This window comes from Fusarium vanettenii (genome assembly GCF_000151355.1).
Source record: "Fusarium vanettenii 77-13-4 chromosome 1 genomic scaffold NECHAsca_8_chr1_1_0, whole genome shotgun sequence".
Lineage (NCBI taxonomy): Eukaryota > Fungi > Ascomycota > Sordariomycetes > Hypocreales > Nectriaceae > Fusarium > Fusarium vanettenii.
Window position 1 is genome coordinate 1,122,633 of NW_003315876.1, and position 24,961 is coordinate 1,147,593.

Below are 24,961 nucleotides of genomic sequence, written 5' to 3' on the forward strand. Positions count from 1 at the left end.
ACAACGATCAACGCCGCTGCACCCGACATTCTTGCTTTTGAAGCCGGATCATTTTCAGCGACTACCAGCAGTCCCACATACATATCGCATACGGGCAATTATCGATACTACTTCGACCGGTGTCGATGCCTTTGACCCTCCCATTAAACCCCACCGCGAGACACCGACTATAATTTGCGACGCCGAAATCAATTACCCTACCCAAACACCACGACCCTCACTTCTTGGGCTACGCCTCCAGGAAGCCCCAGCCTTTGTTCGCTGGTCATGACACCCGCTCCAACCGGCCCCGGCAGCCCTCTCATTGCAGGTGTTGCCATGTCGGGCGGCGAATTTGGCGATTTTTCCGATGACGACCTCGGCGCCAACAACCTCTTCGATTTCTCAAACAGCCCAGATACGCTCCAGACACTCGAGTCGCTCGGCGGCGACCCCAAGACCTTCCTCTCGCCCCAGGATCTGACGAGGGGATCCTTTGCCGATTCACCAACCGGTGGTTATTATCAGGATTCCTCGTCCGAGTCTGCATCCTCCAAGCGCACCGGCAGCTCCACATCCTCAAAGACGGCCGTCAACGCGGCTATCACCTCGGCCGATGCCCAAATAGACGACCTGGATTGCAAGATGGAATGGGGTACTGCGTTCAGTGCTTTTCCCGACGACGACAGCCCTTTTGAGTTTGGCCGCGATCAGATTGATGGCATGTACAACTTCGAGCACGATGACCACTTTTTCGACCGGACAGCGCCGTTTGAGGCGTCTAGTAGCCCCGACCAGATTACTGCTACTCGAAATTCAATCACCTCACCAGTTATGCCTACTGCAAAGGCTAAAAGTTCGAGCAAAGAAGCAACACCCAAGAAGAAGTCCCAGAGCCACCACAAGGCTCTCTCAGTACGTACATCATTGGTTATATCATCGTCGACTTTGGACGTTACTAACAGACTGAAGCAATACTCAGTATCTTCAGCTATGAACGGTCTGAAGACATCAACTTCACGTGAAGTGTCACCCATGTCCATGTCCAATGGTGCTGTATTGAGCCAGGGCGGATCACCAGCAGCAATGTTCACCTCACCGTCCCCCCACGCAGCCGATTTTTCGAGGGCTGCCAATGGCTTGAGTGCACAACCCTTTTGGCCAAACAAAATGGACGTGGCGGCACAAGCTGCACCAGATGTCTTGCCCACAACACTTCACTTTGGCGGTCAGATGGGCCAGACCGTACCAATACCGCAGCAGATGGCGATGGCCACGCATCCAAATTTTGGTGGACGATGCGAGTTGAAGATCATGCCCACACCCCTCAAGTCAAGAGTCGAGACTCAGATTCCCATCAAGATGTTGCTCAGCCCTGTTCCACCTGGCGTTAACAGGCTTCACCTCCCAGCCCACACAATCTCGAAGCCTAAGCTTCTCGCAAAGCCAAGTCCTGAGAAGTCTCCTGACATGCTTGAGCTCTACGTGTCTCTGGTGTGTACTAGTGCTATGGAGGGACCTGGGATGAAGGAGAACGCCCTACAGCGTGCCGCCTCTCATCCCCAAGGCTATCTACCTCCGTTGGATGACGAGGAGAACTCCCCACAGAACGGTGGTGATGTGAGAATATGTCAAGGATGTATCACCAGAGAGCGCAAGCGCGCAGCTCGGAAAAAGATCAAGAAGCCTGACGAAGAGAAGCTATGGAGCAAAGACGAGGAGCGCCGTGTGATTGTCTTCAATACGGCTGAAGTCAAGGAATGGCAGTCTGTCAGCGGAGTCATGATGGACGCTTCAGTCGTTCCCGCGGGCACTATGCAAATCGATGCCCCAATGCGGATTGCCTGCTATTGCCGACACCACGGCGAGAAGCAGGGATTTAACGTCATCTTCACTATCAAGGATTACCAGGAGCGTGTCATTGCCCAGGCCATGTCTGATCCCATCATGATCACAGACGACCACAAGACGCACCCGATGACAACACAGCTTACTGCCCACCAACAGCCCCTCCCGGAGGCTCCTGTGACGACCGCAGCTCCTCAACAGGCCATCGACAATCTCGGTCTGATCCCCCCTGCCGCGAACAACTCGTTCCGCATGTCACCATCGACCGGCGATCTCTCGAGCATGCACCGCAACGGCCAGGTTTCTTACCAAGCTTCATCGGGCAAGACAACACCGACTGGCCGGACACTCTCACGCCCTGCATCGCCAACGCTGGGAGCCCCCTTGGCTAAGAAGAGAAAGTCGAGCGCGTCAAGAGTGCCCAACGGGCTTGCCATGACTCGTATCGACGATACGACGCCCTCGCCTAGCTCCCAGGTGAACAACATGGGTACTGCAACCTCTCCCTTCTCGTCGAACTTGAGTGCCTTTTCTCAAGGAGACTCTCTGTTCCAGCCGAATGGTCTTGCGCCTTTTGCTACTAGCCCTCCTACCCCTAGCAGCAATGATCAACCCGGCTTCTTCCCTAGCAACCGCTCTGCTAGCATGGACAACATAGCCGCGGCACAGCTTTACTCGGCCCCTGCATCAGGACATCCAAGCCGCGCACCCAGTCCAAACGGACTTAGGAATGCCATCGCTCTTAACCCACAGAACCAGTTTGCTCAAACTTTGACTAGCAACTTGTTTACCGTACCCATGGGTATGAATCAAACGAGGGCATCTCCTGTCATTCATAAGATCATCCCCAACGAGGGCCCCAAGACTGGCGGAATCGAGGTTACGGTTCTGGGTGCGGCCTTCTTCCAAGGGCTCGAAGTTTGGTTTGGTGACCAGAAGGCTACTACCACTACCTTCTGGGGCGAGTCATCACTGGTCTGCTTGCTGCCGCCATCACCTGTTGCTGGCGCTGTCGGTGTCACATTTAAGCATCAGGCAGCGCAGGCTGCACAGGTTTACCCGACGGGCAAGCAGCCGGCAATCTTCAAGTACATCGATGACAATGAGGACAAGCTCATCAGGACGGCTCTCACAGTTCTAGGCCAGAAGATGTCGGGACAACTCGTCGACGTTAGCGACCTCGCGAGGAGGATCCTCAACGATGGCAATTCGGGCTGGTCCGGTGGTTCAGCAGGAGGCTCGTCTTCTGGCGGCCAGATGATGGGCAACACGTTCAACCATGCTCCTAACACGCATCTCGAGTCACAGCTTCTGAAGTGCCTGGATCTCATTGACCTTGATGACAGCACGCACAGGACCCGTCTGGATCTCAAGAGGCCGACTGGCCATACTATGCTTCATCTATCATGCTCCCTCGGCTACCATCGATTCGTTGCCGCTCTGCTCGCGCGTGGCGCCAACCCTGACGCTAGGGACAATGGCGGCTTCACGCCTCTGCATCTTGCTGCAATCCACAACCATCCCGAGATTGTGCGAAGGCTGATGATCAACCGCGCGGACCCCACAATCAGAAGCTTGTCTGGCCTTACGGCCGCCGACGTTGCTCAGTCGCGTGCTGTGCTACGTGCTATTCGCCGTTCTGAGCGCCATGTCCGATCTCGCAGCAGCGGCGGCTCTCTCCACAGCAAGGCTAGCAGCGCCACATCTCTGCGGTCTCTGTGGGAGCCCATGACCCATGTCCATACTCACGAGGAGCCTGTCTCGCCAGACTCAAGCGAGGAGAGCCCTGAGTACACATCAGGAGACTTTGAGGATGAAGACCCAGATGAGCACGTGTATCTGAGCATGAGAAGATCAAGTGGCTTCAGACAAGACAATGAGCGGCCAAACCTCCGTCGGCGAAAGACGGCCGAGCTGGAGCCAGAGATGGAACCACCTGCAACGGCCATGGCAGCTGCGTCGGCCGCCTTGAAGGAGCACTTCCAGCAGCAGCTCCATCAGTTCCAGCAGTCGATTGCTCTGCAGTTCCAGAACCTGCCACACTTCCCTCAGATGCCCGCGTTGCCCAACATGCCTGACTATCAGGCACCATTCATGCGCCGGGTTCAGCAGTTCATGCCAGGAATGGCAGCACCTCGCACGGACAACGAAGACGAGCAGCCACAACGATGGTGGGACTCGTCGTCCAAGACCACGGCAACGGCAATGGCACCCCCGGCGTACGATGAAATCTTCCCTCAGGAAGACCTAGACACGAAGCAGGCGTCTGCAGCGCAGGCGGCCCTTGAAGCCGAGGCTGACATGAAATGTGCCACTCTATATGATCAGACGGCCACCACAACTACTGAGGCGGTCGAGGTTCGTGAGACGTGGACGGAAGAACCCGGAGTTCTCAAGATTGGCCGGAAGAACGCCATCACCAAGGAGCAACAAGAGCAGTTCCTCAGGGCTCGTGAAGCGAAGCTCAAGAGAATCAGCAGTGATCGCAACCTATTCTTCATCTGGGTAAGTACATTACGACAACACCCGATCTTGAACATCAAGCTAACCAGGCTCCAGATTCCTCTTCTGCTCATAATGAGCTGTGCCATGGCGTACAGCTATTTCCCAGGCCTTTTTACCTTTATCTGGGCCTTTGTCCGGTCGTTCTACCAGAATGGACTCGATAGGACTCAGCAGCTGATTCAACAGAACCTGCCGGAGCGGGTGGTTGAAGTCTAGCAAGATTCAGCATGACGGTGTTTGTCTTCATTCTCGACTAATAGATTTGAGGCGTACTCTTTGAAACGACTGGCTTATGGAGTATGTTTTGTTTTCGCATACTTAACTTTTTTACTCTGCTTTACTTGCCCGCCACGGCCGATATATTGCTTTTCAACATTTCAAACTCGTCATTCGTTTAGACCACGCACGGAAACAAGCAACGGGTCTCTCAGCGCATGACTTTTATGTGTTTATTACCTCCTTTTTTTTTTATGACGGGCGGCGGGGCAAGTCAACGGGGAAATCAACTGGGTGTTGAAACTTTGATGGTTTGGAGGAGTCCATGCTCGTAAAGGTGTATGGAGAATAGTCCCTCAGACGGAGACTGATGGAAACGAACCTGTGATGACGAGCATGGAGGGACCTTTTTTGAAATCAAGCTGGTGAATTGTTCATACGGAACGGCGGGAATAAATGGGTGGACAAGCAGGTATTGTTATGGAGGATCAAGGATGTGTTTTGTGTACTTCTGGTTATGGGTTCTTGAGGGGAGCAATGAATGGGTGGGTGGGAGAAGGATGTTGTTGTTGATGATGATGTTGTTGCTGTTGTTGTGTAGGGATAAATGCAAGCGCAAAAGCAAACCAGAGAAGAAAGGGTGTAGTAAGCAGAACACCCGTTATTGGTTTGCAAGTCATGTATGTATGTCTTTGTCAGTATGTACATAGCAATCCTGTTTGTGATGGGCATGGGAGGCATGCTTTGCAGATAGGTAGTTACTTGGGAATATCACAGGTATCAAGTAAAACTCGTCCAATCGTGCGTGATTCATCAATCCCAAGTAAGACTATTGATCGTGACCCGTCAAGTTGGCATCACAGTGGACATGTCCAACAGTAGGCATTAACAAGAGGCATTTGCAACAGGGACAAGACGCTGTCAAGAGTAGATGTGTCATTCATTATTATCAACGTACCAGAGTTAAACCTAACGCCCCTTATTCCCTTCCTTACCAGTCCCTTCCAAACCGAGCGTATTCATGCGTACAAGGACAAAGGACCATTGTACCCCATTCCCCCACCCCCCAATATCAAATTGACATCCAGACCCTTCCTTGCCTTGCGATGCCAGCAAATCCTAGACCCAGATCCCATTCATTGTCCGAATAAATAAACAAACCCCCAAATATCAAGGCTTCGACCAAAGTAGACGGAGCAGAGAAAAAGAGACGTTTCAAAACCAAAAGTGTCATGTCGCATGTCATGTCATCATGGATATCTCCAGCATGAATACAGTTAACAACAAGCCGACGCTCAAAAATACCAAAAGCAACGTTGTTTTGTGTGTTTGTCGTCATCAAGAATGAAAAAGAAGAAAGTCGTGGCCGCATAAAAAATCGTCCATCCTCGGTTATCGAGACGAAGAGTCAAGAAGAAGACTCTAGTCGTTGTCGTCTCACCATCACTCCTTTTCGTTGTCGTAAAGATCCAAGGCGCTTCCCATCCATCACAACTCGACAGGGTCGATCTAACATGCCAGTGCTGTCAACTAGTAGCTAATATGCACTGCTGGGGCAATGTTCTCGGCATCCTCGTCGTAAATGGTGAACTTTTCGGGAATGTTTGGCACCTTGGGAATGCCCCGGTTGGTGTTGGGCGCAACACGGAGCGCTTCGGCAGCACTCCTGCGTGATCGTAGAACTCGTGAGTGCTGAACTTCTTGTAGTGGCTGTCTAGGAACATCTGCACTGCGTCTAGGGACATCTGCGCTTCGTCTAGATGCAGCTTCGGTTCGACGGTCAGGTGAATCAAAGGAACTGCGACCATTGCCGCCAGGTAAATGTCCGAGGACACGGCGGGCAAGGGTGTTGCGTTCCTTGCTAGATCCATGAGGCCCCGAAACACTGCGTCGAGAGAGAATGGCTCGCCGAGATGCAACATTCCGTAGCTTGGGAATCGCAATATCTCGAGATGCCATTTTGCGTAGTTTCTTGTTCGGGGTAGGCGGATCTCGAGCCGCATCGTCGTCCTCGTCGTCAGAGGTCGGGTCAACTGCTGCTCTCTTGGTTCCCCTAGAAGAAGCACTGGCTGGCGACTGAAGAGGGGAATGAGAGCGAGAAACCGATGGTGTCACTGACCGAGACCGAGAGGATTTTCGCGTCGGTTGAGGCGGCTGAAGATAGTCTCGCGAGCCTTGACCAGTGTGGACAAGAGGAGCTGGTGCAGCGCCCTTGGGAGTTGGTGGTGGAACAGCTGCAGGAGCTGGGGGAGAGAAGAAGCCACAGGCGACAAGCTCCTCATAGGTAGCAGCTTGTGGATCATGCTGAGGTGAGTGGTTTCTGTGAAAGTGTCGAGACCTGGACGGCGAGGTAGGGTTGGTAGTTGGTGTAGGAGTAGGGGCCCGTGGGGTAGGAGCTCGAGGAGTTGGTACTCGGGATACTGGTGGGCGAGGGGCCAGGTTCTGAGGTGTAGGTGCTCGAGACAAAGCTTCGAGGATGTTTGCCGAGGAAGCCGGAGTAGGTGGCTGAACAGAAGAGTGAGAGGAAGATTGGGTGGAGGATCGAGAAGAGCCAGGAGGCGGCTGGCGAGTAGACTGAATAGCATGAGACGAAAAGAAGCCCGACGCCATCAAGTGATGATAGTTGGCCAGGATCTCTTCCCGGCTCGGCATCTCCTCCCTCTGAGGCTCCTCGATAGGCTTCTCTTCTCTGGACCTGTCATCCCTCTCCCTCTGTCTCCCTCTTGATTCCGACTGATCCCGCTTACGGCTCCTCTCTCGCCTTCTAGAGCCTCTCTCATCCTCCCCATCCTTCTTGAAACGCAGTCGACCTCGCACGCCGTCCCAAACCTGACCAAGAAGTCTTTTTTGCTTCACCTGCTTGTCGGCCCAGTCGTCACTAACCGGCCGAGGCTGGGATCGAATGCTTGCGGAGACTGGACGCTCCAATGCGGCAATCTCATCGGGGCCCATGAACTGCACTGGCGGTGCTGCCGAGGTGCGGTCGTTCATGGAACCTTCATGGAAGCGGCTCGCGCTGAGCGCGCGGCGGGTTTTCGGCCGACCCATGCGGTGCTGCTTCCGCCGTTATTTTTGTCGTCGTCGTAGAGATGTAGTTGAATATGTGTAAGTACCCAGCGAAGGGGAAAATGTCGTAGTGTTGTAGTCGCGGGAAGAGGACGAGCTGAGTAAAGAAAAAATCTCTTTTGGTCGACCTTCTCAAAACGGATTGAGAATCCACACACACAAGAAGTAGAGAAAAGTGGCTGCTGGCTAGATAACACAATCTGGGTGAGAAAAGTGAATCGTCAAGTAGCAACGGGGAATGCTTTGTTGATATCAATGGCGGGCACACGTGAGATTTCACCACGGCAACCAGCTCCTGTAGCGTAGCGCAGCGCAATTGGGGGCCAGCGCAAAAATGCAGGAGCGGGGGACCCGCGACCCGCGACGTACCGAGCGACGTACCTGCAGCAGTAGCGAGCGAGACGAGAGTGGACTTTGCTCCTTCCTGCTGGCACCTGGCACACAGACACACGGCCTGGAATGGGAAGGAGGGACCAGGTTACATGGCCGCCTTAGTAACCTGGAACCCGTCGGGCTACCCAAACGGGAAATGTAGCTTTTTTGATGCTGCACAGCGACGGGGAAACCAATTTATCTGAGATGAAGAAGGGGCTCGTCTTTTTTTTTTTTCCCTCTTCGTTTCGCTGGAGCATCTCGGGAAACATCGTAGCCGGGATCCTTACTTCAATTGTTTAATGGACCTAATGTACTTGAAGCGATACCTTGAGCCGGTTACTGTACCATCATCACATTCCGCTTGTCACTGAGAGCGCATGGGTGCATCAACCGATGAGCCGATGAGACAGTCTCAGACATCTTGCAAATGACTTTCTGCAGGCTCATCGCAACCCAGAAGTTGCGACATATGACAGCACTCACCCATAGTAAACCACGGCTCAGCATATCTCCAATGCACATCACATTTCTCACTCTGCATTGGACACCACACGCAAACGTTTTGAACCCTTGTCAACAAAACTACCTAGCCATCCATACCAGACACGAAAATCCCATTTGTAAAAACCCAGCATAATCTCCAGTTTCCATAACAATAAATGACACTCGGCGGAGGCGGCACAGCATCTTCTACACAGAGACCCTGCCCTGTGCTCCAACGTTGGAGAAACGTCTCTAGTTGTTCCAGTACCCATCCATCCATGGGCAAGTGGCCTCATAACCAGGAACAAGCCACCCAGTGGTAATCAACGTATTTTGTAAAAAGAAAAGTGTTTGTGAAATTGACTCTGCGACGGAATGAAACAAGTAGATAGATAGATAGCCAATAGGAGATGAATAAATAGTGTGAAATATTGTGTTTGCTGAAGAGGATGCCAGAGTAAAGTAAAGTAAATTGAGTGACGTAAAGAAATGACAGGTTTCGTCGTTGTTTGTTCTGAATATGCGTCGTCGTCATAGAAAGATCGAGTCCTTCCTGCGATCCAACGTTAAAGAGGGTGGTGTTGTGAATGTGTGGTTTGTGTGTGGTCAAAGATATTCATGAGTCCCAAAAAGAACTCAAAGGTTTCCCCAGTCATCGTCCCATGGATGCACTGCCTGTTCCAAAGGCCGAGAGAAACATCACTTGCGCCTGAACTCCTGAACCATACCGCTCATGCGTCCCATCTCTTCCAAGTGTCGCCCGGTGATTAGAAATACACAGCACCAGAACGCCAAAGCGGCGCCAACCAGCCAAAGCCGTCTGATCCCATCACCCCAAGTCGCGTGCATCTGGGTATTTACTGGTATTGGTTGAAAGTAACGACGCCAATCTTGCCATCAGCTCGAGAGTACATGCCCTGATCCGGTTCAGGTGTCACGCCACGGTGGTTGTTGCCATAGTGGGGGTCAAGCTGTCTTTGACCGTTGTGCAGAGGCCTTGTACTTTGGGAGAAGACGCTGTCGTGCTTGCGCTTACCTCCAATCAATACTGACGGCAGCTCGGGAGCAGGGTCGGTCTGTGCCTCGATGGGAGGCAGCGGCGAAACCAGCGCAGCAATCTTGAGCGAGGGCAGGGAGATCTGGCTGTGCATTGGCCGGGGAGGCTGGACAGCAGCAGGCGTAGGAGGATACGATGGTTGTGAGTCTCTTCGGTTGTGGCCATCGGAAGAGTATACTGAAGGTGAGGGGGGAACGTAGGTGCTGTTGGATTGTCGTCGGTCATAGGCGTCATGCTTCATTGACGGCGCAGGCGAAGGGCACGTCGGGGGAAGGTTCCGGTTGGGGAAGGCGTATGAGTTCTCGGGCTTGGGGTACGGTGACTGGGCAGACGGGGGATACGGGCCAGTGGCCGAAACTGGGGTTAGCTGCAAGCCGGGCTGCGGCGCATACTGGCGAGGAGTCGGGTATTGCGGCGCAGAAGGGTCGCCGAAAGATAGGTGACGAGACCCGGAAGAAGCGGGCTCGTATGAAGGCGGAGGTGGAGGAGGCGGCGGGTATGAGTCGGCGATCGACGGCCGGCGTGATGCATCATGATACGGAGCACGGTGCTCGCTCGAGTTGCTAAGAGATCGGGCTCGAATACTGTTGGGGTCCTCCGCTGCTGGTGTAACAGTCCTTCGGCGGCCATAATCCTCCTCTCGTCGGTCGTATCCACCATTGCCGCCGTTGCCACCACCAGACTTTCCATCGCGCTTCCTCATACGGACGTCCCTGCGAATTCGGACTCTGCATCCCTGGTCGGCAACAGTCTTGCTGAGCTGAGTACTCTCCATCAATCCGGGAAACTTCTTGGCGCTAAACACGCTGAAGGGTTCCGTCTTGATCTCCATTCGGAAGTCGACACCAGGAGGCAGATCGCCATCAGTGGGCTCAAGATCGAAATCCTTCTCTTCCTTGGTTGTCTCGAACAGACTAAAGGTCAGACGATATCGGCCCTCGTGGCGAACAGACAGGTCGGGGAAGATGAAGTATCCAGCTTCGGTAGGGCGGTCGAGGTATGCCATACCAGAGGCGGGGACACCGGTCAAGATGGGTGGGTTGTTGGCGGCGGGAGTTTGAACACGGCCATGGGCAATCGGACGGGCATGCTCGAGACTGGCGTAGAGGAAGAAGTTGGCGTTGTAGTCGAAAGTGATATCCTTGCCCTCCTCAACTGTGGGACCCTCAATGATTCGGAGCTCGACAACGGGAGGAGGATCAACAGGTCGTCGGTCGCTGTTGGCTATTGGGAGTCAGCATACAAGAGATCACATTCGAAAGGCGGACAAAGCTGATGAGAGCATGTCAGCCATTGCCGCCCAATGTCAGCTTACCCTTCATTCCAGAACCGCAAGCACGGGCACGCTCTGGTTGTTGCAGAACGGTCATCTGATACCAGAGACTGCGGTTTCCTCTGGTGACACGGTGGAGGCGGGCGATGGTGTCGCGACGGGCGTTGAGGGGGATTGCGGATGGAGTAGCCATGGTGTCGGTTATCGGAGCGCGTATGTGCGCGCGTAAAGGAACGGTTTTCGAGAATTCAATGAGAATGAAGCCTATCCCGAGGACATGGTCAGTCACTCAAACGGTCGACGGTTTATGCGGGCGCCAGAAGAGAGCGGGTATGTATGCGAAGCCAAAGCCCGAGGAAGGTGTTGAAGAAGTTTAAAAGGCGTCGATATTATGCGAGCGGGAAGAAGCGAGTAGGTGGATTCGCCCGTTGGGATGTTTGATCGAGACTCACCCTCAATGTGAGACGCCCGAGTTCAAGGGTCACGGGTCGACTCGAAAGCGTGGATATGGATATAGATCAATTCAAGTCAAGTCACGGGCGGAGGGCGACGACCGTGATTGAAGTGAAGAGGAATTCGTGTCGGCGGAGGAGGGAAGAAAGAGAGAGGCCTCGACGCGACACGAATGGACGTGCTAAAGGGGTGTGAAGTATTGGATTATGGAACCGGGGGGGAGAGAGAGGGAGAAGAGAGGAAGAGAGAGGATGAAAGTGAGAGGCCGGGGGCGGAGGCCGTTGAAGAGGCAGATGGAGCACACGAGTCCAGTAGTGTCTTCGGCTAGCAGGGAGTAGGAGTAGAGGAACCAGGCCCAAGACCAGGACCAGGACGGGCAAGACGAGCGCGAGCGAGAAAAGAGACAGGCTTTCTTGAAGGGGAAAAAAGGTGGCTCTTTGTCGGCGCTGGACTAGCAGTTCAGCCAGTGGAGCAGAGCAAGCCCAGTAACACTATTCCCGTCGGTACTGTGCAGATGGAAGCGAGTACAGTGTGTTGTCCTCTCCAGTCCAGTCCTGTCCAGTTCTGTCCAGTTAGTCGTCCACGGATGCTGACGATGATGACAGCTTCAAATGCAAAGCCTGTTGGTTCGAGGAATCAGATTTCGCAGACCTTGACACAGAAGCAGAAGAGGGGGCCCCCTCGGGTGGATAATTAATGAGACGAGGTGTGCTGTCGGGCTCTGGCAGGGATACTGCCCACCAGCCTACGGATAACCCATCGCTATGGATGGCTGAAGAGGCCCAGGAGCCTGGATTCGGTACACAGCTGACTCGAACGCCTGGGCAAAGGTTCGGGCGTGGCAGCTTCAGCGCCCGACCCTGCAATCCCATCCATTGGAGGATGGGCTCGGGGTCCCTACCTAGACCACTGAGACCGCCCGAGGGTGGGATCGCCCGGGGGGCTGAACAGCGAATGGGGTTCCATTGGCTGGCAGTTCGCAGGTCGGGGGTGCCCGCGGGGTGAAAAAGGCGAGGGACGGAGTCCACAGCCAGGGAGACGGGAATCGATCGATGCCCTCCCAACTGTTCTTGCTGCGTTAGGTTGTTGGTTGCCCGTTCTTCGATCGTTGAAGCGAGCGAACGAGAGGTCCAGGTTCCCGGCGCCGTCTTCCCCTACCACCCCTCCCCAGAGTTTTGCCATGATGAACTAGATTTGCTGCTGCTTCTGGAATTCCAGTTGTTACCAGTTTTTCTTGATGACGGTTTCGGTTGATTGTTCTTTAAGGTTTGGGATTGCCAAAAGTCCTAGTGAAAGCTATTCCATCTTGGCAGCTTTCAGCTGAAGGACGCCATTAACGTCTCTCGCACGTTCCGGACATACTGTGCTAGACACTCGAGTAAAGAATACAACTGCAACGGTTGAGAAAAAGGAGATGAGGTGAGGTGAGGATTGCGTGTAGATCCGGCCCGGGCTACAAGGCACAGCACAATAGCCACAGCCATTCAATTCAACAGACAAGCACCCAGAGCCAGCAAAAGTGCAGCATCGGTAACGGCAAGTAGCCCAAAAGGCGAAATGCTCCGGGAGATGGAGAAACGAAGCGGATCATGTAACAGTGCGACAGGGACAGGGAAGGGCACAGTGGGAAAAGATGGCCAAGGGGACGAGGGAAACAGCCTTTGACAGGGGTATCGGAGGGTTTTGGTTGGCTTGTTGGGGCCAGGATCTCGAGAGACAAGCCTCGGTCGTGTTAGAGCATCGAGGCCAATCACGTCTCTTCGGAGCGCTGCCAGCGGCTTCTGAGTGGCTGCCACTCTCTCGTCTCCCCTCGTCTCGATATCCAACCTTGCAGCCGAGCACGCGACGGCGCTGCCAAGACCTGGCCTGACTGGCTCTCCCGCTCCCTCCCACCCCACGCCCACAGCCCATCACAACTCATCACAGGCCACCGCCTCCGTCCACCAGGCCACGGGAGGAGGCGCTAGCCGGGTACAGGGGCTGGCGGGTGCAGCACGGGTTGCAGAAGCGGCCGGGCCCTGGCTGGACGCCCCTCTCGGTCATGCCAGCCAACAGGCGTGGGCCGGGCTGGCACGACTTGAAAGCTGTGACTATCCATCGCAGAAAGAAGCAAAGAGAGACGAGCACGTCCCGAAAGAAGCAACAAGAGCTGACAGGAAAGGCAGGGCAGGGCAAAGCGAAAAAGAAAATCTAGAAACGGGATTCTACGCAGGCATCTGGACGATATGCACATCATTTCATTATTTGACAACTATAGCCCCTCTTTCTGTCATCCATTCATCCATTCACCATCGGTTGGACGGACGTTGAATGTCTCATACGCAGAGGCAAGGAGAAAGAAGGTCTCGCTGTCTCGTCTCTGTCTCTGCCCTCGGCAACTAAACCAAGCTTGATTCTCCATCAGAACATGACATGCCTACGTGCGCACCGTGCTATCTATCTTCAAGATTCCCCTTCTCTCGTTCCCGCCTGGCCCTGGTCCTGCTTCTATCCTCCGGGTCCGTCTTGGTCTCCGTCTCCGCCTCCGCGTACAATGTGCTGTATGGTCTCTTTATCTGGTGGACGTCATTTCATCAGAGAAACCCGGCCACTGGACAACCCTGATCGTCTTGGGGACCTTTCCTGACCAGGCATGGCGCATAATCGGGTGCCCCATAAAATCGTGCTAGCGAGCTGCTAGAGACGCGGGATGCAGGACCCGGTGCGCGGGAATCCTCGAGGCCTGTCTTGGGGCTAATCCTTATCCGTCCTTTTAGTCCTTGGGCTAATGTCTTCTCTTTTCTCACTCGCTCCCGTCACTAGAAGCAGAATCTTGCTGCTCAGACCTGTTCCTTCCTTCCCTTGATGATCATCCCGCCCCGTACTGTGCTAAGCCGGATTTTATCTGCACTGTATTTCTCGACTTTTGAGATCGTGGGTCGTTGTTGAAACAGTCATTCGAGTATCCATGTCACCATTTTCACTCTCACGACGTCAAGCTATCATCTGCAGGTCGACGTCTTTCCGATAATTGTTTCAGTCAGAGTGCGCACTTGACAGCCCGCTGCTGCTGTTGCTTCTGCTGCTGCTTGTTAAGGATCTCCTTGACAGGACTGTGATTGATGCCTTCTGCAATGCACATGCAACGATGCAACGAGCTAACGTGGGATGTGTCAGGGATTAGCCTCCCTACCTCTCTCACTGCCCTGCCCTGCCCTCGACTAGGCCAACTCCATGTCATTGTTCCGTTCCAGCCACGCATCCATCGTCTCTCTCTGACCACTCTTCGGTACCTGAGAGACCCTGCCCTGTCGCAACCCTACGCCTGGAGAAGACGACCAGAGAGACTTTGTGGCTGCAGTCAACGCGCATTGCAATCCCGCTGCTCTCGGTTCTCGTTTTGCGAGATACGACAGGATGCCATGTTGGTTCGAGATGGTTGATGGCCATTCAGATCTATCTGTACCTGTGCCACCGAGTTGAGTTGCCAGCACATGAACACTGTGCAGCTTGTCGACTTGGTGATACTGCAAGTCAGCCATCTGCACTGGGTGGCTTGAATTGCAGCGGGCTTGGACTCAAGCAACAGCCTACTATGACTGAGCACCGGGCAGCAGCTCAATACTACGTCGTCGGCATTCGGCCCTCAACATGTCTTGAAATCGGCCTGCAGAGGAAGCGCACTGTCGTTTCAGCTAGAGTCGGCTCGGGCCCTGTCTAATCTCGAGGTTCGCGGCTCCAATACCGCCCGATCCTCCATCCATCCATCCATCCATCCATCCATCCATCCATCCATGAATGTGCAAGCACTAATTATCCAGGCGATCTAAGGCGGGGCAAGCTTCGCATTACCCGAGCGAATTCTCCGAGCCATACGAGGCCTCGAATGAGACATTGGAATTCGCATTTACCCTACGTATTCACGACGACAGTTATACTTTTCTTTCGCTCTTCCTCGTCGAGACACTCGCAGCAAGGCAGAAAACGCCGATCGTCTGCCTCGTAAAAAGCCTATCTCGGGCAGGGTCCCGACTCCCTGGGCACGGCGCCTGCGCGGACCCTTTGGCCGGGCTCCCTACGTTCCAGCAGTAATTCTCGTCGTCTCAGCCTCTCAGGGTCACGGCAGGCCCCTACCCTGCACTGTTGGGTTGGTCAGATCATGAGGTGGCCTCCAGTTTTCCTCATTCCACGGTATTGCCACTCCAGGCTCCCTGCAGTCCACCCGGGAAAGGGTCTCCCAGTTGCCCTTCTCCCGGGCCAAGGAGGGGACTATCGATTTGCCTCTTCGGATCCGAGGGACGGGCCGGGTGGGACGAGGGTAGACATGGCTCTCTCTCCAGTTTGCCGGTCATCACCAACACCCTTAGCAAACACCACGGGACTCATCTGGTGACCCGCAGAGCCTTCTCAGCTTGGCAGAGGCGAATCTTGATATCCTGTCAACGACCCTTGCTACCTTGCCGGCAGAGATGACCGCAGACCTGAGCCTCCCCCTCCCCTCAGATCGTATTCATCAGCCCGCTGAGGCGACCGTTGTGCCTCGAGATGCTGCTGTGCGCCACCAACAAGTCACTCCCCTCCCACCACTGCCGTCCATGCCTCTGGAAGATGGAAAGTCAGGACTTACGGAATGCCGAATCGGGTAACCAGAACGTCACGCGGTCCAGCTCCCAGGCTTCCTGAATCATGTTCAAACAACAAGGTTTCCACAAGGCTGGATGCCAAGCGTTGACCGCCGAACTCGCCCGGACAGCATTCCAACTCGAGATGATTTCAACAAGATGGCGTTTTGGAGCGGTACATGGGGTTGTGTTCTTTTGTCCCATTACCAGGAAGAAGATGCTGCTGAAATGCTCAACAAGTGTCTAGGATGCATTCGTATGTCTCATTGGCTGCTCTGCAAGTCCGCCACCAACAACATCTCACCTGGTGGCTGCACTTTCAAATTGCTCACAGCCTTGGCTAACTCAGTTGTTGGTCCTCACATGGCGCAGCGTGGCACGGCTTACCTCTCGATCGGATACTGTCCTTTCTTTGTTCCCGCACCCAGGACCAAGGCTCAAGTTGCGGGTGTAGATTCGCCAGAGACCGCCCGCTACACGCCACAATCCAGTTGCTTATGCTGGCATGTCCCATCATGGACCTGATGATGACGGGTTGCGACAGGTTCCCCTCCTTCAACCGCCAGTGTCTTTGCCTCTCATGGCATAGCCAAGTAAGAAGAGTGAAACCAGCCTCCAGTGTGATGGTGGGCTTGTCTAGGCTCTCGGAACCTGAAAAGACCAGCGCCATCGCTGCTGTGTCACCATTGACTTCCCATGCCCCAGGTTTAGTTCATCTTGGCGCATGCGACCACCGAGATCTGAATGGACCGGATGGGCAGTGATCTCTGCCGATAGGGCTCTGCGTCTACTGACAGACTTGGGTTGACACACCCACAGATATCACATTCAAGATGGGCAGCCGGCATCACAAAGACTGACAATGATCAACCTGTTGTCTGTCAATGCTGGGACACAAGAACCAAGCTCACCGGGATCTTGTGCACTCGATACTGGCTCACCGAGTTCAACTGGCCCAAACTTGCCAAGAACAAAGCCGTGGCTGACAAGCAATGCCCATCACCACATGCTTTTCTTCTGCCGTGCGCCCCCTCTCACCCTGACTCCCACCCCGGTTGGGCATCGCCGAGCACTTTTTTGCTCGAGGTTGGACGGCATCTTTTGTCGATCAGCAAACATGCAGCAGTGTATCCCGCGAGCTGCGGCCGTACTGCACACGGCTGTCTCGGCCTTGTGTGCCCTTATCCCCTACCTACATGATGCAGAGCGCGCGTAGCCCGTGTCTCATCATGTCAGGACGTTTGAACGGTCGTTGATGCTGCCCCCTCCTCTTTCTCTGTGATCATCCTGTGTGGTAGCTCCAAGTTGGATTCGTAGAACCTGCCACACACACACACGTCTGCCATTGGAGTGAGGCTCAAAGGCCATATGTGCATCCATGTAGCACTTGCTGCAACTGCGTCTTAGACGTCTCTCCCAGGCTGTAGTTGCTTCTTAGAAACACTTGGCAATTGTTGTCTCTTCCGTAGTCGTGGATTGTCGCCCTTTCTCTCCTAACTCGAAGGAGACAATTACCCATGCTCTTGGGAAGAAATGGTACCGATACCGTCCCCTTGGGAGAAAAAGCTCCGGTGGAGATGACGTCGGAGCTCTCCCGCGGTCTTCCCCGGAATCACCGCCCGGGGTAGATCTACCCTCTCTCTCTTGGCACGTCAACCTCCGCGGCTTCGGACTGTAGTCTCCGGGCTTCACCGTGTGATTCCTTTTTAGTCGATCTTCTTTTTGTTTGCTCACAGTGGATTTCACACGTTCGAGCCCACGTGGGCCATGATGCAGCTTCCTTCTCTCTCCTCACACCTCTAATGCATGTCTCAACAGCCCGCGAACCTGTTTTCCCCTCCCTCGCAGGCGGTAGCGTCAAAGCCACGAGTCGATATGTGACAGAGAGGCAAAGAAGGGCTTGCTGAACAATACGGAGTAGGGCTTTTATTGAACGCTCACCCTAGGTTAGCGCCGGAGCTCAACAAGAGGGAGCTTACGATACGCCAGAGAGCTCTGTCTTGGTGGCTTTGACATGACGGCATGTTCTCGCCCGCATCTCAACTTGCTGCTTGGTGACAGGAGTGTCTCAGGTTGGAAGAAGGAGGTTGGCTGACCGGTTGCATATTCTTTCCCTTGTCCTCGGCCGCGTGTTCAACGTTCGTGGGAGGGCCTCGATGTGCGCAGAGTGGGTTTGCGGCTTGCCTAGGCCTTGCCTATGGGACGATGGTGGCAGAGGCTGCATGTGAGTGAGCTATTCTAGAACAGACAGCAAGGGATGGGGAAGTTGAGGGAAGGGAGGGTTACCGGGTGGACATGACGATGGGTGTCAATGGTTTTGCGAGAATACTGTTAGTTGATCAAGTCAGAACAGTCACGAGCAGCCAGGCGCTCTTCGAGTTGAGGATGTTTGTTTATTAGACATTATGGGTAACCAACTCAACAAGTAGCCAGCAACCAGCGGGTATCCTGCTCCCGTGCAAATGAGGGTATCTCAAAATCAACAACTCAACATCCATGAAAACACAATTCCTTCTTCCCCATCCATTACCAACATCCCCATCTAAACGAGTGACTTCCACCCACATTTTCCTATTTCAAGCACCGCGGGTACTCTTCACTCTTCCCCCTTTGCTATACCAACTCTGGGTTCCAAGTGAAGCCAGCCATTGTAACATCGCTTTTCGTCCTTAGACAGCAGGGGTAGCCGCAGGAGCAGCAGAGCCAGGAGCCGCAACACCGGGAGCCCTCTTCTCGGGGAAGACACCCTCACCAGCGTTGACACGGCCGTACTGGGTAAAGTGCAGGTTGAGGGCTCTGTAGTCCCACTTGCGGGAGAGGAACAGGAAGGCAAAGGCGAGGCCGGGGATCATGAGGAGATCGAGGATGCCGAAGAAGATGAGGCTCTTTGTCACGCTGATCTGGTTGCCGCCGTCGGCCACACCGAACGCGATGGGGTACAGCAGCCAGAGGAGGTTGAGCCAGCCCGCGAGCATGAGATAGTCCCGGGCCAGGTTCAGGCGACGGGCTGAAGTGCGGCCGACGTGGAGGGTCTGGAAGGCCAGAAGGATGTAGGCGGCCGTGCCGAAGGCGAAGAAGCCCCATTTGTACGAAGTGGCCGTGTAAGCGGAGCAGAGATATGAGATGATCCTATTCACGTCAGCTATAACCTCACATGGAGTATCTTGGGGGGAGAATGGACATACCAGATCCAGGCAAGGAAAATGTTGAAGATAATGGTAGCCCAGCTAACACCGCTGAGCAAACCCAGGGCCAGGATGACGACGGGGAATGCCACGACCCAGTTGATGTACTTTGCAAAGAAGATCTGGTACGAGACGGCGTGTCCGCGGTTACGCTGCGTGGGGATGACCGAGTAGGCAAGGCCAGAGGCTATGGCGAAATATGTGATTGTGCCGACGAGGAGGGCAATGGTGAAGAGGTAGTGGAAGATCCTTTCGCCATGCTGCGGCTTGAGGCTCAGAGCAAAAAAGACGAGCTATGCGTGTTAGTGATGGTTTGTCGTAGTGTGTGAGATATCGGAGGGACGTACGAAGGAGAGCAGGTAGACGGCTGTCACTGCCCAGAGCCAGTCTGATCCGCCCACCGAGAGGTGAGTGTCACCCGCCTGGGGGTTGATGTTGAGGGCGTCGTTGCGCGTAAAGATGGCGGGCATGGTTGATGGACGTTGACGATATATTGTAATTGTCGATTTCAAGTAGAACTGCTTGATGATGATGGCAAGTATATCTGTTTTGCCTTGAATAAGAGTGAAGAGAAGAAAGAAGAGGCAAACAAACGACGTCCCATCCCCCCCCTCCTCTTATACATCTTTCTCTCTCATCTCATCTCACCATGACGCACATTTCCAACATGTCCCCTCAGGAACTTCTTCCCGCCCCAACAAGCTCGAACCGCTCGGACAAGCTTGAACGGCATCCGTCTCATCCCATTGGGCAAGAGTGTAGCGCTACATCTCGTGATGGCGGTGCGGTTTGCATTCTGGACTTCGTCTCGACTGGGCAAATGACATGTGAGGGTGACGGACGAGGTAGAGGGTACATGGGAGGGAGCAAGGCTGTCAATGCGGCTGGCCTCGCATAAGTGGGATCCATTAATCAGCCTCCTCTCTCATATAACTCGGCATTGGATAGGCTGATGTGACTGGAAGCCGAATATCCAAGATCAACCGAGCACCGCAGATCAACAACAAGGTCTGGCACCACCGGGAAGCATCTTTCTCGCTTGTTTTCTCGCTTGTTCTCGGTTAACCCTTGGGGGGGGATGGCGTTATCCTCGCTTGAACAAAAAAAAAAGAGGAAGCAAAAATTTGATCTATCCAATGCAACACTTCAATTCCCACATGTCATGCCATGTTCAAGCAAAAAAACCTCCGCGGGTTCCGAATGTGTCATGTGTCGAGCCCTACCGGGAGCTACAGTAAAGAAACAAGCATGGGGTCTCTATCGGCTTCCATCCTTCGGGGAGAGACATTTCGATATCGAGACATTGGATCCAAGTTGGTGGTTGACGTCAAGGTGATTACATTCCAGGACTAGACGTTCAAGTTGTTTCGACTCATGATGATATAGGGTAAGTCTTTGACCCAATAAGCCCCATCGTCATGTAAACATTGAGAACCTTGGACAGACAAAGGCTTAATATCAGACAGACTCAAAAAGTGACCGCCATGTGCCGTCATCTTCCGCTCGCATTATCCGTACATATCCATGTTCCATTGCATGCCAACCTCTATCACATCTTGACTCAAACTCGTCTCGACATTGATCGATCGACCAACCCTTGTCGTTGTCAGTCAGTCACGAGGAAATCACCCCCTGTCGACTTGGCTGCAGTAGAACTAGCACCGGCAGATGTATAGTAGACTGCATGGTACAATCTGCCGCCAATTCCATGATATCACGAGAGAGAGAACTGCGATGGGGAAGCGTACTCGTCTTCCAGCGTATCCCATCATGATATTCCACTGCGTCATGTGTGTGATGTGCAGAGTATAGGTGCTATAGGTTGCATGTACCACATCTCTTCTACTTACAATGTTACACTCCAAAACAAGAATCGCTTTTTGTCACCGTTGCTCTTCCCTTCCTTTCAAGGTCAGTCCATAATACATCTACACAAAAGTACTGTACACTCCCTCGCAGCACCACCATCAGTATGTGGCCTGTTCTATCTGATATGCTGCCGTCTTGGCTCGCTCGCGCACATCCAGGTCCCCATCCTGCTTGGTGAGCGCCTCCATCTTGGCGTGGAATCCGAGCTTCCGCAGCTCGTGCGCTCTCTGGGCGCACGCCTGAGCTTCGCCGTCGTCTTCTTGCCAGGTGAGGTTGATGACCAGGTGGCATAGTGCCACCCTGACCTCCCTGTCCTTGCTGCTCGCCTGCTGGGCAAGGAGCTTCAGGAGCTCAGTCTGGCTGATCACAATCTGCCGGTGCCGAGGGATGCTAGCCGCGATGTGCACTAGGATGTAGATGACGGCCACAATGATCTTGGCCTGCGGGTGGAGTAACCGAGTCTCCCGCCCCGTCACCGGAGCTCGGCGGGAGAAAGGTCGGAGCACCTTGGCCCGGAGCTTGGATGACAGGATTTCAAACAGTCGCTCCGTGCCGAGTTTGTGTAGCAGGTAGTCGATCATTTCTGTCGTCTCATTTGTCGTTTCCGACAGCCCAGCTCCCGGTCTTCCGATCAGGTTCCTGATGAAATCCAGGCCCTGCTCCTGAATCGCCAAATCGTCGTTCCGTGCCCTCCGCACCGGATTTAGCTCGGATTCTCGCACCGCTGCCAGTTTGTCTTCCACCTGACGTAGCCTTGTCGAGTTTGTTGCATCCAGCTCTCGAAGCATACCGTTGGTGCCGTACACCCAGCGGTGTGCCTCGTCTGATTGTTGCATGTCCACATCGTCATCCATGTCCAATCCCGACGCTTCCCTCTCCCTGGCCATCTGCAAGGCCAAATCTTCTGTGTCGTCGCAAATGAGCTGCTCCAACCATCCTGGATCAAGTTGCTCCAGGCATGCCTTTTTCAAATCAGGCCCAACAGCATCAATAAAGTGCTTGAGCGCCCACAAGGCATTGAGTCGAAGAGCAGGGTTCTCCGAGTGCGCATGCTCGCAGAGCACCCTCATAACTCCGTTTTCTGCAAGAAGCTGTTACTGTTAGCTATAAAGCTCGTTAAAGACAACATACGCCATTGACTTACCTCGCGCACAGGGCTGACTTCGACCACTAGGTTGCAGATGGTTGCAGTGGCAGCAACTTGAACATTGACGTCCGAGTGTTTCATGAATCGAAAGATGGGAAGCGCAACTCCGTGGTCCACCAGCGACGTACGCAAGATGTTAACCGACCGAGACAGCATCCTGACCACATGGCAACCCGCGATGATCACCGACGCGGGGTTTGCGCCGTATCCTGCAGTTTCCCCCTTTCTGGTAGCATCGCCGCTTGACTTTTCTGCTGTTCGTTCCTTGGCTGTCTGTGGCTTCCTGGGATACTCCGATAGAGACTCGACAACATACGAGGCGATGTCCTCGGCCACAAACGCCTTCCTGTAGTCTTCCTTGCCCCCTGCAAGGGCGGCGATGGCCTTGAGTGTGCTTTCTCGCACCCTGAGCCTATGGATCAAAAGTCCATTCTGGCCCTCTTGACCCAGCTGAGAAAACGGAGAATTGCTCTCAACCTCCATATCCGTATCCGGTTGTGGTGACCAATAACGCGGCTGCGCAGTGTCTCGGACAGGGGCATATGCATGCTTCAAAAGTCTGCTCAATACCGGGACGGCCTCACATTCGTAAGCGGCCTTCTGGAGGTATTCGCTGTCCGTGATCATCCGGGCCAGCACCACCGGCGCTCGCTCGAGAATAATGCGCTTGCTCACATCATCCACCTCGTTCACATCGGAAGCGTCCTTGTCATTTTTACAGATCATGTCGACCAGTAGAGGGACAACAAGGAGCCCCAAGCTTGCGTCTCTCATACCTTTGCTTCCGACGCCACCCTTAATGAGCGCAGCAAGAATAGAGGAAGCAAGGAGGCGCTCATATTCCTCTGAGCACCTCACCAGGTGCACCAGCCAGGGAATGAAGGGACTTTCAATCTCTTCCGTGTCATCGCCATTAGACCCGACTGGCGGATATCGAGGTGAATCCCAAATCGCGGATGAGCTGAACTTACTCAGCGATGACCGAGAAGAGGACTGTGAATCCGATGATGCCCCCTGAGAGAACGAGCCATATGGGGATGTCGATAGACTTCGAGGTAAGCCGATTGGAAGCATGAACTCCATCGCAGTCACTGGCGGTTGACGTGATACATTGGGCCCTGGCTGCTCAACATCGTAACGGGGGTCCACGACTTCTGCAGGCTCAAACTTGATCGAGGGGAACACGGCGAGGATGGAGGGAGAGTCGATGAGCCTGTTGGCCCTGTATTTTGAATCCCCAAGAATAGCTGCAACAGCTTCAAGGATCGGCGCAAGCCTCAGACTCTTGGATGCAGGCTCAGGGAAAGCATCCAAAAGCCCATCATTCCTCGCCGCTTCATCAGCGCCGGGGACAACCTCTCCACGAAGCACCGCAACGCTGGCCAGCCGCGTTGCTAGTGCATCCAGAATTCCAGATGTCGTCAACGCTTGTTGATGGCGGTCCTCTCGACAAAGACGAGAAATCAGACCTGCCGCAAGTGGAACCTGGGATTGTAGAAGAGAGTTGGTGGATGTAATGGAGAGCATAGCTCCAAACGAGTCGAGATATTGTGGCGAGAAGATAGTATCGGCTAGGGACTCGATATCGATGGGCGAAGATGGCGGAGCAAGAATTGAAGCTTCCGCAATATCTGTCAAGGCCCTGAGAGAAGCCACGACAAGCTGTGGTGCGTTCGTAAACGGAGATATGTTGGCCATGAGGGCGGGGATCGCTCGCGCGGCATGGAGGGGAGCAAGGAAAGCTGGACCACCTGTTCCTCTCCATCAGCACTACAACAACGAAATTTCAACATGTATAGTACCATACCATTGGCGAAACTGGCCACCAGCTGCAGCGCCTGTAACCTCACGCTTTCATCCTCCGATAGCGGCCTCTGCGTGAGAGGGAATCGTGCATCCTTTCCATTTGGTTTGACTGGTGGCCTGGCTGAAGCCAAAGTCCTGACAATAGGATCAAGAACACCCAAGCTGATCCAAAACTCCTTTCTTTGTACGTGACCGACAACCTCGTTCTTCAGAGCTCTCAGGGCAGCGGTCTGCTCGGGCAAAGTTCTGGCGCTTCGCAGTTGCGCCAAGATCGGGGGACTCTGCGGTCGAGCCATCAAGACGAATTAATGAGACAAACGGGAAACTTTGGATATGCAGTCGGAGTGGAAGAAGCGATAAACAGAGACGTCGCGGATGATGCAAAATGTTGTTGCGATTGTCGTTCGAGGATGCTAAAATTCGAGGACACTGGCCACCTGATGATCGCGTCTGTACACCCAATCTGCATGCGCCAACGAACTGGGGAGCTATGTTCCAGATGCAAAGAGAAGAGAAGAAGCAAAAGTCGAGAATCAAAGTGCTATGCCAAGGGGCTGATGCGATGACTAGGCGATCGATGTGCTGTCGTGATGGAGCCTAGAGTGTCAAACCATTAAACATGCGAGTTGCGTTGCTACGTAGGTACAGCCTGGGGAACCCGGCGTCAGGTCAATCACGTCAAGACGGCATGGATGGATTTCCAGGCGGACTCCGAGTAGCGGGAGGCACGTGTTTCGCGCTTCTCCTGCCTTATCGGGGCCGATAAGAGAGGGAATGAGCCTTGGGACACTCGTGCAACCGTGGCTGACGGCTCATGAGCCCCCACGGTGGACTCACCTTTAAACCTGACGACAATTATCTGAAGCCATCATGACTGCGTTCTTCTTTGGCCAAGAAGGGCTTTTGCCTTGTCTTGCCTGTTCTTGTGCATTGTTGACTACACTTGCTCGCTTGCACAGGGCAATGTATCCTCTTGTTGAACCGCCGGCGTGTAAGCCCCCGACAGCCGCTTACACGCAGATGACGGAGGCTCTGGGCAATATCACAAGATGAGAGACGAAAAAAGAAAGATTTGTGCACAGGGACGAGAGAGCAAGG

The 24,961-nt window shown here is 54.0% G+C and overlaps 5 protein-coding genes across 5 annotated transcripts; 1 reads left to right on the forward strand and 4 right to left on the reverse strand.

Annotated features, from left to right (window-relative positions):
* Window positions 1-267: 267 nt before the first annotated feature.
* NECHADRAFT_89812 (uncharacterized protein) lies at window positions 268-4,548 on the forward strand (the record flags this gene model as incomplete). The annotated part of the gene is made up of 3 exons (XM_003049631.1): window positions 268-894; window positions 952-4,332; window positions 4,387-4,548. 3 exons carry the CDS (start codon window positions 268-270, stop codon window positions 4,546-4,548), a joined length of 4,170 nt encoding a protein of 1,389 aa, XP_003049677.1.
* Window positions 4,549-5,481: 933 nt separating this feature from the next.
* On the reverse strand, window positions 5,482-7,596 carry NECHADRAFT_98592 (uncharacterized protein; the record flags this gene model as incomplete). Its single annotated transcript, XM_003049856.1, has 1 exon — window positions 5,482-7,596. One exon carries the CDS (start codon window positions 7,594-7,596, stop codon window positions 6,079-6,081), a length of 1,518 nt encoding a protein of 505 aa, XP_003049902.1. The 3' UTR covers window positions 5,482-6,078.
* A 957-nt stretch (window positions 7,597-8,553) lies between these two features.
* Window positions 8,554-11,509, reverse strand: NECHADRAFT_98593 (uncharacterized protein). Its single transcript, XM_003049857.1, has 3 exons — window positions 11,255-11,509; window positions 10,845-11,066; window positions 8,554-10,753 (listed from the first exon to the last, which is right to left on the reverse strand). Exons 2-3 carry the CDS (start codon window positions 10,993-10,995, stop codon window positions 9,330-9,332), a joined length of 1,575 nt encoding a protein of 524 aa, XP_003049903.1. The 5' UTR covers window positions 10,996-11,066; window positions 11,255-11,509; the 3' UTR covers window positions 8,554-9,329.
* A 6,923-nt stretch (window positions 11,510-18,432) lies between these two features.
* NECHADRAFT_89813 (uncharacterized protein) lies at window positions 18,433-19,511 on the reverse strand (the record flags this gene model as incomplete). The annotated part of the gene is made up of 4 exons (XM_003049858.1): window positions 18,433-18,524; window positions 18,576-18,985; window positions 19,042-19,334; window positions 19,389-19,511. 4 exons carry the CDS (start codon window positions 19,509-19,511, stop codon window positions 18,433-18,435), a joined length of 918 nt encoding a protein of 305 aa, XP_003049904.1.
* Window positions 19,512-21,008: 1,497 nt separating this feature from the next.
* Window positions 21,009-24,159, reverse strand: NECHADRAFT_89814 (uncharacterized protein; the record flags this gene model as incomplete). Its single annotated transcript, XM_003049859.1, has 3 exons — window positions 21,009-22,001; window positions 22,055-23,808; window positions 23,865-24,159. The coding sequence occupies 3 exons, from the start codon at window positions 24,157-24,159 to the stop codon at window positions 21,009-21,011; spliced, it is 3,042 nt and encodes a 1,013-aa protein (XP_003049905.1).
* Window positions 24,160-24,961: the final 802 nt, after the last annotated feature.